This window comes from Rutilus rutilus (genome assembly GCF_951802725.1).
Source record: "Rutilus rutilus genome assembly, chromosome: 11".
NCBI classification, from domain to species: Eukaryota; Metazoa; Chordata; class Actinopteri; order Cypriniformes; family Leuciscidae; genus Rutilus; species Rutilus rutilus.
This window is the reverse complement of record NC_140216.1, coordinates 31,956,865-31,970,303: the sequence shown is the minus strand read 5'-3', so window position 1 is coordinate 31,970,303 and position 13,439 is coordinate 31,956,865. Positions and strand designations below refer to the sequence as shown.

The 13,439-nt window shown below is 38.5% G+C and overlaps 1 protein-coding gene across 1 annotated transcript; it reads right to left on the bottom strand.

Moving 5' to 3' along the window:
• Positions 1-724: 724 nt before the first annotated feature.
• On the bottom strand, positions 725-10,621 carry lix1l (limb and CNS expressed 1 like). The gene is made up of 6 exons (XM_084422988.1): positions 10,143-10,621; positions 4,762-4,925; positions 4,411-4,551; positions 3,622-3,717; positions 3,466-3,543; positions 725-1,920 (listed from the first exon to the last, which is right to left on the bottom strand). The coding sequence occupies exons 1-6, from the start codon at positions 10,474-10,476 to the stop codon at positions 1,666-1,668; spliced, it is 1,068 nt and encodes a 355-aa protein (XP_084279114.1). The 5' UTR covers positions 10,477-10,621; the 3' UTR covers positions 725-1,665.
• Positions 10,622-13,439: the final 2,818 nt, after the last annotated feature.

Below are 13,439 nucleotides of genomic sequence, written 5' to 3'. Positions count from 1 at the left end.
CAACTTGGTAAGGTCGGAACAGACGTTTCTTGGTCTAGTTTTGCCTATCAGTTCGAGTGCTCCTAGCGGCGCTGCTGGCTTAGAACTGTTGTCTCGTGGGAGTGTAGCTTGACCCCGTTCAGGGCTTATCTTCACTGCGCTCACGGCGGGATTCTATACAGTTCCCATATACGTCAGTGACGTAATGTCGAAGTGACCGCCTTGAAAGGGAACGTCTCCGGTTACTATCGTAACCTCGGTTCCCTGAGAGGCGGGAACGAGACATTACGTCAGCCGCCGTGCTCGCCGTTTGATCAGCTGTGCTAGCGTTCAGTCTTATTCTGACGTATTGTCGCGCCCATGCTATTTATACTGCCCGCGGACCGGTCAGCATTTGCATGTTCGCGTCAATTGGCCAGCTGTCTCCAGCTGGCGTTAGCCTATAAGATTTCAGTGAAAATGGAGAAGGAAGGAGTTCCCATATACGTCAGTGACGTAATGTCTCGTTCCCGCCTCTCAGGGAACCGAGGTTACGATAGTAACCGGAGACGTTTTCCCTTTCAAATTTTTTTTTCTATTCATCAAAAATATTTCCACAAAATATTAAACAGCAAAAAATAAAATTCACTATTGATAATAATAAGAACCACCATTAATAACTGACCACCAATAATGATTGACTATAAGTGAACATCAAATCAGCATAAGAGACTTATTTAAAAATTATTAAAAATCTTATTTATTACAAAATGTTGACTGCCGGTGTATGGTTTAATTTCCTGTTGTTCCTTAGTGAAGCATCTAATTGCAAAGCATTGCTCATCTTAACACAAATCCCATCTGCACTCATATGTATATATGGTAAAAAAAAAAAAAATTCACAAAAGTTTTGAGAAAGGAGGTAGAAATAAAACTTTGCCTTGAAATGAGCATGATTGCTCTACAATCACGAAGGTAACAGGCAATCGGATGAGGGCACAGCTTCATAGGCAGGAGGAAACAGCCTTGGTATGTTTCCTGTGCTATGACAGTGTGAGAAAATCTGACCTTTGTGTCATAAAATATAGTGTGGCTGCTTCCTTAACAAACACTTATGGCTCTCGCGGAAAAGTTTAGTTAACTTAAAAGTACTGTATATAAATGCGCGTTTACATAAACATACTTTAGATTAACATTACAAAGAAAAGGTCTGTATATTCACCAAAAGCACACAATATGTAGCGAATAAATGAGCAAGGCTATTTTGTGAATATAAACGCAGAATATTGGAAATTACTATATCGCTTTGTCCACACAACAAAAACTAATGGGCAGTGCTTTGGCGAGTTAGCTAAAAGAAAAGCAGCAGCGCCCATGCGTAATAGGATTCATGAGAATACAATGCAAAGATTTTTTAAGAAGGCCTCAAAACTGATTTTCCCGACTCAGACATGGTATGTCATGTGCCAGTACAGTCAATCAGTAACACTGGAGGATAATACTGGTATAGTAATAATAGCAATATAGCACTTGATTCGGTTTCAATGTCAACAGAATCAATGTCTGTGGAATTATTCAAAATGCTGATTATTTGACTCGCACACAAACACACTTCCATACATAGTTAAAAAAAAAAAAAGAGTGTTTTGAGTTTTGGAGTGCTCTCTGGTACAATCATATGCCACGTCTGACACGTCTTCATACTCTTCAGCATGTGCAGGGCAGAGTTGTAGTGTTTGACCCACCTAGCTGCCCCACTGCCATTAGCAGAATGTCTTTCTTTTCCTTATAAAACCTCAGCTCCCGTCCCGCCAGACGAGCCTCTTCCAGCTCGCGCTCGGTGGCGGCCATCTCCCGATTGATGGTCCCGGATAAAGTGTGTTCTCGGCTGACCCAGTCGGCGGCCATTTGAGTACGCATGTCATCGTCTAGCGCTCGGTGCGAGTAATGAGCGAGCACTTCCTGTTTACCAAAGAGGATCATTGTTATACATACTGTAGACAGGTCTGTGAAACACATCAATGCGCCAAATAAATATTTACAAGGAACAAACAAGGGACTAATAACAAATAAAAAAAAGTATACAAATAAATAAAATAAAGCTTTTTGTGGCAAATGTGTATTTTAGATTTCATAAACATTTCTCCAGTGTTATTTTAGTTTCATTGAGATTGTATGATAGTATTAATATTTAGAATTGGTTTCGATTTTTATATTTGTCACATTTAATTTTTTATGAACATTTTGCCAGTGTTATTTTAGTATCTACTTTTTAATCGATATATTGAATTCGTTTTTTTTATATTTTTCTACATTTTTATTTTAGCATTACTTATTCTAAAATATCAAGTTAAATAAAATTTAAATAAGAAAAGATACAACTATCTTAAAATAAGTTTTTGTATATTTTATATATTAAAGGTATAGTGGAGGATTTTCTTTTTCCGGGTGGATCATCAAGACTATTGGTCCTCCATTTTATATATTAAAGGTATAGTGGAGGATTTTCTTTTTCCGGGTGGATCATCAAGACTATTGGTCCTCCTAGTTGTCAATCATTCTGGTGATATGTTTACGTAAGGCCGTCGTACGTGCTCGTCCCTAGGTAGTTTTCGCTTTCTGTGCATGCGCACTTTCAGGTGTATATGTGTGGTGAGCTACGGTTTCAGCCATTCATTGAAGCTCGCCGTTCTCACCGGGTTTTTTCAAAATGTCTGAGGGTCGCAAGAGAAAAAGTGTCTACGAATTGTATGACAAGAAGAGAAAGGCCTCTGAAGAAAGAAACAAGACCAGAGTGTTTTTGGGAGAATATTTCACACGCTGGCGTGCGCTAAAAGCACAGGTTGGGCTTCCCACTGATGCCTCAGTCGCGAAGTTTCTACTCGACAGGTAAAGTTTGGCATGCTATTTGGAGAAATCCATTTAAAATCACTGCTAGTAAAAGTTAATGTAAGCTATGATTAGCGATGCTAGCCCTGGCACAAGTCACGCACACAGACAGCAACTTGTAAACAGAGCGTGCACGAGGAGAACTAGGCTCGTGCATGCTCTCTCGTGCACATGTTTAATAGGCTTGTCGGGAGCAGGTAGAGTGTTGCGCATGTGCATTTTTTCAAAAAGTGGAGAGGGGCGATTCTTTTCTAAAATTTGGGAAAATCCTCCACTATACCTTTAACGTTTCTTTTATTTCAAGTTTTTTTTTATGGTTTTAACTTCAGTTAACTATAATTCCTCGGCATACCTTTCTAATATAATTTGTGATAATAGCTACGCTACTTTTTTCTTTTATTACTGTGACTGGCCTGGCCAAGTTTCTGAACTCAATATAGTTGTTGTTGACATGTAAAAGTGGGCAATCATGTCCGAATAATTGTAATAAATAGTATTTTTGAAGTTTTGAGATCTGAAAGTCACAGCATGTTTTCGTAGTGCGCTAAACTTGAAGGACTATGTGATTCATCATGATATTACTTTTTTTGCAACTGAAAATAGAATATTTGTCTTCACCTGACGGGAGCACTGCCTTTCTCTCATGGCTTTGAGACTACCATTCCAATGGAGAAGCTGGAAAACTGTCATCAGTTCCTAAGAAAAATTATAATAATGTTAAAATCACATGTACATTTACATCTTTCCATGCCGTCCAATCATGATCTCACTTACCTGGAACTCTAGCATAGACTTGCCCTTATTAGACTCCAACATGAAGCGAAAAGCACCGATGCCTGTGCTAGGATTATCAGCTTCTTCTCTGTTTCCCTGCAGTAAATAAAGATGAGTAAAGATAAACAATGTCAACAATACACTCCTGTTCAAAAGTTTGAGGTCAATCAGATTTTTTTTTTAATGAATTTATACTTTTATTCAGCAAAGATGCATTAAATTGATCAAAAGTGACAGTAAAGATGGCGTTATAATATTATAATAGTTAAAATATTTCAAAAGCTCATTAAATGCCATTCTTTTGAACTTTCTATCCATCAAAGAATCCTGAAAAAATATTAAGCAGCACAACTGTTTTCAACATTGATAATAATAAGAAATGTTTTAAATCTGCATATTAGAATGATTTCTGATTTCTGACACTGAAGACTGGATTAATGATGCTGAAAATTCAGCTTTTCTATAACAGAAATAAAATGCATTTTAAAATATATTAAAATAGTAAACGGTTATTTTAAATTGTAATAATATTTCACAATTTTACACAATTCATTTCTTATTAATTGAAAATCTTAACATTTCTTTGACTGCAGCCCATGAGTCACATGATCTGCTTTTATTAAACTTGAAAGCTCCAGTGCATGCTTTGTAACTGCATGAGAATCAATCAGCACTTCAAATCAACTTGTGTTTCACAGAAGAAATCAAATCAACAAGTGTTTTGAAGTACATGAGGGTGAGAAAATGAACTATCCCTCTAACCGAATAAAGATTACTGTGAGAACTCACGTTAAAAGAGGCAAGAGCCTCACACACACTCTTCTCTATGAACTCATCTGTGATGCGTCGAGATGGATGCTCATTGAAAACAGAATTCATTAGGGCAATTTTGGCCGCGCTCCGTCTCGCTTCGGCTTTGGTCGGGCAGAACTGAGAAGATCAAAGATGCTATTTAAACCACACTGTAATCGAATCCTGAAGATGCTCACAGAATTCACTTCCAAGAGATCCTCAAGAGAAAACATTAGACACAAAAATATGCAGACGCAGATGGCAACCAAAACACATTTATTTATTTTTCGGAAGATCTGAGAGAAACGCATCGGAGAAAGCAAAGGGAATGTGGCATGAGGTGCTTGCCTGAAAACTCCCGAAGCAGCTTCCCCCGGGGAGACTGACGTAGCAGACGTAAGGAGGGTTGTTGGATGGGACCATCTCGTAGACCACAAGAGCGCCGTTCCTCAGGTCGGCACCCCGTGACTGCTTCATCTGCCAGAACTCCTGTAAGGCCTCCACAACATTCACTGTGGGAATCAGAAACATTGTATCAGAATATACAACACCATTCAAGTATATTTTAAGGCTCATGAGTTCAAATGTAGCTTGAAGCAACGGCAATCACATTTCACATATCATCAAACTCATGATATCTTGTTATATTTAAGTTGAAGTAACTTAATAGTACTTGCGTACACACAAATACATTGGACGAATATTTTAAGGGTCAGACCAGGTTTATATATGTCCATGTACACTCACCTAAAGGATTATTAGGAACACCATACTAATACTGTGTTTGACCCCCTTTCGCCTTCAGAACTGCCTTAATTCTATGTGGCATTGATTCAACAAGGTGCTGAAAGCATTCTTTAGAAATGTTGGCCCATATTGATAGGATAGCATCTTGCAGTTGATGGAGATTTGTGGGATGCACATCCAGGGCACGAAGCTCCCGTTCCACCACATCCCAAAGATGCTCTATTGGGTTGAGATCTGGTGACTGTGGGGGCCATTTTAGTACAGTGAACTCATTGTCATGTTCAAGAAACCAATTTGAAATGATTCGAGCTTTGTGACATGGTGCATTATCCTGCTGGAAGTAGCATGGTGGTCATAAAGGGATGGACATGGTTAGAAACAATGCTCAGGTAGGCCGTGGCATTTAAACGATGCCCAATTGGCACTAAGGGGCCTAAAGTGTGCCAAGAAAACATCACCCACACCATTACACCACCACCACCAGACTGCACAGTGGTAAAGGCATGATGGATCCATGTTCTCATTTTGTTTACGCCAAATTCTGACTCTACCATCTGAATGTCTCAACAGAAATCGAGACTCATCAGACCAGGCAACATTTTTCCAGTCTTCAACTGTCCAATTTTGGTGAGCTCGTGCAAATTGTAGCCTCTTTTTCCTATTTGTAGTGGAGATGAGTGGTACCCGGTGGGGTCTTCTGCTGTTGTAGCCCATCCGCCTCAAGGTTGTGCGTGTTGTGGCTTCACAAATGCTTTGCTGCATACCTCGGTTGTAACGAGTGGTTATTTCAGTCAAAGTTGCTCTTCTATCAGCTTGAATCAGTCGGCCCATTCTCCTCTGACCTCTAGCATCAACAAGGCATTTTCGCCCACAGGACTGCCGCATACTGGATGTTTTTCCCTTTTTACACCATTCTTTGTAAACCCTAGAAATGGTTGTGCGTGAAAATCCCAGTAACTGAGCAGATTGTGAAATACTCAGACCGGCCCGTCTGGCACCAACAACCATGCCACGCTCAAAATTGCTTAAATCACCTTTCTTTCCCATTCTGACATTCAGTTTGGAGTTCAGGAGATTGTCTTGACCAGGACCACACCCCTAAATGCATTGAAGCAAGTGCCATGTGATTGGTTGATTAGATAATTGCATTAATGAGAAATTGAACAGGTGTTCCTAATAATCCTTTAGGTGAGTGTATATTACCTTTAAAGGTGCAGTAAGCAATTTCTGAGAATCATTGACTACGTTTACAAGCTGTTAAAATTAGGGTTATGGTCGGGTTAAGGTCACTATTTGGGTTTCTGAAACATTCGGAATAACCCGTTTACATGCGTGAGCAGAGAGAGTTACTCCTGTATACATGGAATTTGTAATCAATTGGCAATATCCCGATGTAAACGGCGACGCACGGTTAGCATCTGGACGTACGGACAACCTTAAGATGCAATATGCGTCATTTCCGATTCTTCTTCCTGTATCCAAAGACAACAACAACAGCAGCAACACGCGGATAATGAATAGTTCGGGGCAGATAGCGATCGCCTTTGTTTGCGCTTTCCTCCTCGCTCCAAAAGTGTGGTGCTGTGCTGCGTCTCGCCATGTTTACCTCTACTTCTTGTTTACTTCCGGTATACTGCACGCGGGTTTCTGTATGCGCCGTCTCTACTCAAAAGACCAAGATTCCTTGCGAATAGAACATGCGCAGAACACAAATCAATGTTCCTTTTGATGGGGATATGCCGATACGCGTTTACATGACCAAATATTCGGGTTAGAAAAGGGGTACCCCAGGTATAATATCCGGGTTTTTAAAAACCGGCCGCGACCGGGTTATTGCTAATATTCCGGTTTTGAACGGGTTATTGGCTGCATGTAAACGTAGTCACTGTTGATTATAAAATCAACCCAAACAAACACTCCGCCCCCAAAATGCACAAACACGCAATGCAAGAGTGGATGTCTCTTTATCATAGCAGAAGCAAGAGTTTGTTGTTAGTAGCCACCAGCACACACTCAAAATCACGTTACTCGCATATGGAGCAGAAACAACGCAAACTCTGCAATGGTTTTCAGGCCTTATCCCCCTTTGGTCTCTCCAGCACTGGAAAGCTTTTGTAATATTAACGCGGGTCCTAAAGCTCTTGCCTGATCATAACCCTTCTTTTTCCAGAGATATCCATTTTCTCTTTTTTAATGTCTCTCAACCATCTCTCTTTCTACAGTCTTTCTTCAAATCTCCCTCTTGCGCTCACTCTCTCTCCTCCCCCATCATGAGTGGACACGCCCCCTACTGCTGATTGGATACAAGTTTGCTGTGGTGTTCGGGCCGATCCACTTTTAACAGCGTTTCTCAGAAATCCCTTACTGCACCTTAAAAGGGGTAATTCACCACTTGCAAAATGACCTTTCAATAAAACTTGGGTGTCCATTCAGTAGAAAGTCGAAAGCAGATTTAAAAAAATAAAAAAACAAGAAAAAAGGCCTGATGGCCTAAATAGGTAGATAAACTTCAACACCCATAATGCATTGGGCATGTTGCCATCTAAGGCCACTTCCAGTCTGTTCCTATCAGATTGACCAGAGTCAAATACTGCTTGAGTAGGAAATACTTCTTAGCAAATTTTTAGTCATAATGGTGTCGACTTATTCGTGCAAGAATTAAAAGAGTAAACATCTAGCGGGAGTGAGTAGGATAACTTTCCGTTTTCCAGTGAAGGATCCAGCCTGTTCTAGGCAGTGGCCAAATGTTGTAAAGACTCATAAATTTAGAGTGAACACCGCAATGAAAATCTGAGAAACCTCTGTGTTTGTAGTCTCCATTGCAAACTGGATGACTAAATGCAGTCGCTATGTTCGAAATAGAATACTTCCTATAACTATATCGCATGCGAAAAACACAGTTTATCCAAATACATAGTAGGTGAAAAGTACCAGGATGACCTATTGCTTCTGCAGAGAATCTGATGGTGAGCATCTCATATCCCAAGAGGACATAGGAGAGGATTTGTGAATGGCGGTATAGCGATGCAACTCACGTGAAGTAAGTTTCAAACCAAATGTAGTACCTACTATGGCCTTGAGTATCACCTCCACTTAAAAAAAGATGCAATCTAATCCTGATTACATGAAATAAGCTGCTCCCGAGCATGCTTGAGATTACGGATCTGTTGCTATGACAGCAACTCCGGGATGAGCTTCGAAGAACCTAACAATCTTGGATCATGTCAAATCGTCAATAATGAAATCCAGCTAATTGAGTAATCCACGTACGAAGAACAAACCCCCAGTAAGACAAAGAGCGAGTAATCATTGTTCATTTACATATACTACTGACACTGTAACAATTCAAAGCAGGTTGAAAATCGGGAACTTGCGCTTTAAGTTTGTTTAGAGATAGCATGGTAGAGGGCTAAAAAAAATCGAGCAAAATATCTACAGTGAACTTTTGCAAAACAGTTCATAAATCTTTCGCTATGACTGTCTCAGCACACAATGAAAAGCACATGCTCATTTAATATATAAAGGAAGCTTGTTGTTGTGGAATTGCTTATGGTTTCTAACAGGAAATAAGGGTGGTTTATTTGGACGAGAGTAATGTGAAAATGATCACAATGGTCTTTCTTCAGCAAATGAAAGATGAGCTTGTTACATTCAGATGGTCTGAGGTGTCTCGGAGGTAGATTAAAACACTTAACCTGCCTCTAAAGTGCATTGGCAACAGAATTTATCTGACAATAATCCCTTCGATGTATTTAGGTCAGCATGTCAGGGGACTTAATCTGCTTCGAGCGCTCGTCAACATAATTGAATGTTGTGCTACAGTCTTGTTAGGGGGCTGAATCTTATGAAGAACATGTCTGGGTAATATTTATTTCAGATAATATTCCAATATATTAAAAATCTAAAAAATTAAGCCAGTTTTTAGTTGTTGTTGTTTTTTTGCAGTGTGACATTTTCATAACAATGAAACCACCATCTCTCTGATTTTGTTATTGATGACTCTCAACTTAATTTAAATAAATTATAAAATCAATTCTATAAAATGTTAAAAAATGTATCAAAAATATTATTTGCATTCATCTTTTTTCGCATTACAGCAATGATAATAAGGAGAGGGATGTGCTTAATCATCATGAAAATACTGGCACAATGGAAAACAAATCATAATGATCCTAAATATAGGATTGATATTTACTGCAAAATATATATTTCTTTTGGAGTGGAATGAAATTCAAAACCCATGCTGCTAAGAACACATTTCTGAACGTGTTTGCTTGAAGTATCTTGCATTTGGTGCTTCTTTTTTTTTTTTTTTTGGTCCAGATCTAGCTTATTAAATAATTCAAAAATACATCAAAAATTTATTACAGAGAATGAAGAAAACCTCTCCTATTACGATCATGTTTATAATTTCTGAATTGAAGTCATATTTTGGGGGGGATATAAAGTCAAATAAAAAAAAATTTAATAATATTTGAAAAATGTAAGTCTGCCAAATTAAAGTCAGTGCAACCAACATGCAGAAAGGCAATTGTGTTGTGAAAATGACAAACCCCCTTGTGCTAATACATAATCTTACATATTAGCCTACATATTTTGTGCTTTTTATGAAAGAGTAACCCTAGTTATGGTAGCATAACCCCAGTAAAATTGAAGGATACTCATTATTTAAAAATGAATTTGTGAAAATAAAAATATGTAACGTTAGGCTACTCACGTGCTCAAGGTGCAAGTATTACTTTATGTTGGTTACACTACTTTTTGAATACACTGTTTTTAGTCATTACATTTTAAAGTAAATATATAATAAAAAATCCTAAACATGCATCAACTTGTATAGAAGAACCATATTTGAATAGCCTATACACATTAAATTTCTAAGCGCTTTACATTTAGAACTATGTTTTTAAAAGCTTTGTCATTATTCATCATTGACCCGTATGATTTCATAGTGCAAACATCTCCATGTTGACCCCACATACCCCTGCCGTATCCTTGCGTGTGTTTGGCAAAGCTCCTGACCACCGCGTCCACCGCCTCCCGCAGAACCGCAGGGTTGGTGGGATTGGACAGACCCAGACCCGCCGCCATGTCCACCGAACCGAACCCGCTGCCCATGATACCGGACCCGAGGCTGTGGAGCTGAAGGGGCGGCAGTGGTGGCGGCGGCCCCGGGGAAGCAGACACCGAGATGCGGGAACCCTGTGCCGAGGAAAGAGTGCCCGTTACACCGGGCCGCAGGGACCGAAGCGTCCCGGTCGCGCTCGCTCCGTATCCGATACCGGGCTGTAAGCGCTGATGGCGAAGAGACTCCATTGTCTCGAAAAGTGATGCAAAACAAACCAACACAAAGAGAACGACTACTACAAACGATTACAAAGCCGATTAAAAATGCATATGACAGTCATAAAAAGTGTTTCTCAAAGGTATGCGCTTTGTTAGGCTGATTGGGCAAAATATTATTTAGTGTTTGAGGCGTAAAACTGCCATAGGGAGGAAAAAGGAGCAGCATATGCTTGCGTTTGACCAATGGATGGATTCATGCTGTGTGACGTGGCACGTCCGGCCAAACCTTCCCAAATGCTCAAATCTCTGTAACCAAATATATATAAACAACGCAATTTTCAGATATTTGTTATAGGCTACAGGTTTATGTATGTGCGTACATAAAGTCATCTTTACAAATGTCACGCGCACAAAAAAGTAGAAACTAGAGAGCAACTAAGATGGTTGACATAATGAGTTTTCCCTGCTTCCATGCTAGTAGCTTACTGTGATTTTGATAAAGTAAACAATTTTGTCAAATATCGTTCTTGAAGCAGGACACCACCGGTGAATAGGCTAGTAGAAAAATATGAACTAATAGATAGTAACCTACGTCCAGGTGATTACTCACAGACAGTACATAAAGACTTTTTTTTTTTTGTATTAGCCTACATGTTTTGTAAAATGTTTTGATTAAATATGCAAATGCAAAATGTTTTTAAATATAATTAAATCTGATTAAATTTTCACACACTTACAGAATCTTGAATTTTGATGATAACGGACATGAAATGTCATTGTTTTAAAGAAATAATATTATTATTTTTTGTAGAGAGTTGCACTTAGAAAAAAAATCTGAACATTGAATAAAGCCAATTGTTTAATTTTGTTGACATTAGAGTTAAAGGTTTCTACAGAGGATATTTTGGATGTTTTAAATCAGAAAAAAAGACAGAAATTTGTACAGTTTAAGAAAACAGTTGGATTTAAGTTGGATGCTTTCTTTCCATTAGTCAAGAAGACTTTATGAATGTTATGGAAGTAAAATAGTCCAAAATATCAAAATTGACCAGTGCAAAATAATGCAATAAAAACATATCAGACATTCAGCAGTGTTGAGTCAGGTTTCAGTAACAAAAAGTATGATAATAGCTACTATGGTTTTTGTCTGCTGGTTTATCCATCTTTCATGGCAGTTACATTGTATTTTATAGTATTTTGGAGTATACCATGTAAACACAGTGAGAATGACCTGAACTTTTCATCCAGTTTTTGATTGTTTTGGCTGTTAAATGACAGAACTAGCATCATGTGAATCAGAATGTTCTTCTTATTTAATGTGATATATTATACATGTAGATGTTTTCATCTAAATCTTGGCTTAACTTTGGAAGCTTTTGTTACAATAGCACTCTTTGTACTTGATGTTAATTTGCACTCACCACATGTTTATGTGATCAATTAAAAATGAGTCAGTTGATTCCTTCTGCATACATTTATGTTCCTCTGTTTAAGGCCATGAGTGTTACCAATTTTTTTTTTTTTTTAACTTGAATTCCCCTCAGAGCAGTAGGCTATTGATGATAATTAGTGTTGAGCTAAAGTCTCAAGGGTGATCATATGTCTCCTGCATGGTTTATAACAAGCTGGTCTTTGCTGTCAAAGGAGTAAGATTGAAATATAAAACTGGCAAGAGCTCTGGAAAGTTCACTGAAAGTATTCACAAAAACAGCACAAAGCACTTGAAATGTCTGAGCTGCAGTGATTACTCATCGCTCTGCGGTTCCTCAATGATCCGGTTGCAAGCATTGAAAAAGTTCCCTCTGTAATGGCACTAGAACATTCTGCAAGTCTTATGGTCGCCATATGCTAACCTTGGGGCACTGCTGTCTGAAGAAGCCTGGTTGAATGTTGCTGATATGAATATAAGATCCAAACCCAATGCAATACAGTGCAAAATGCTCAATGCAATCTAAAATTCTATTGACAATACCCAAAACGTATTAGGACACTTAAAAAGCAAACAAATTCCATTACATTAACAAAATAGCAACCATGTGATGTTACCTTTTGCTCATAACTAATTTTAATTTTGTGCAAAGGGATTTTTATTTTATTTTTTGAATGTATGCAGTAGCCTACAAGTTCACACAGGTGTCCCCTAGCAGAAGTACAAATTAACTATGGACAAAAGTGTCCTGTTTGCTTCAGTAACTGAATGGCATTCCCAAGTCACTTCTGTGAATGGCACAGAAACCTGCAAAATATAAATACCTCACAATGTACGCCATATTATGATGTGGTTCTCTGGAATAATTGATTCTAATTGGTGAATAGCGCCATCCAGCGGATTGATATTTACTCAATTTTACAATTGTCAATGGCAATGCTGTAGGCTATATCAATCCGCTCACTCAGGCGACTAAAACCGGCGCTACTTTCCCGTCTCTCGTGCGGTGCCACTTTTGGAACTGTGCTTTATTTATGAAGCTTCGAAACATTTACGAATCTTTTGTTTCGAATCAGTTGTTCGGAACTCGCCAAGTCACGTAATTCTTTTTCGAATCTTGGTTTCAAAACATTTCAGAATTAGGACGGTGCCATTGACAATACTTATGCGTACAGTAGGCTACAGTTATACAAAAGGTGAATGATATTTAATAGCCTCTAATTGATAGTTTGCCACCAAAACAAGCATTACACATTAATTAAAAACACACACATTTTATATGACATGACAGTTTCATGAAAACATTTGCATGTTGTTAGTTGTTCTTCCTTTATATATATATATATATATATATATATATATATATATAGCCTATATATATATATAAAGATGCCACCAGTAGTTTCCTATAGCTTAGCTACTGCAGTCTAGCTATTTGCTTTAGTTCAGGATGTCTTAATTACAAAAGAACATGTTGCAACACAAGAGCAATGTTTATTTAGGCCAGTCCAGCTGTAGCAGACAGGCATTTGGGAAGTCCCAACAGATTTAGCTCTTGCTCTGT

Coding starts and splice junctions, on each gene's coding strand:
- lix1l (XM_084422988.1), bottom strand. CDS start 10,476: ATGGAGTCTCTTCGCCATCAGCGCTTACAGCCCGGTATCGGATACGGA. Junction 4,926..10,142: donor CACGCAAGGATACGGCAGGG/GTATGTGGGGTC, acceptor TGATTCCCACAG/TGAATGTTGTGGAGGCCTTA. Junction 3,544..3,621: donor AGTCTATGCTAGAGTTCCAG/GTAAGTGAGATC, acceptor AATTTTTCTTAG/GAACTGATGACAGTTTTCCA.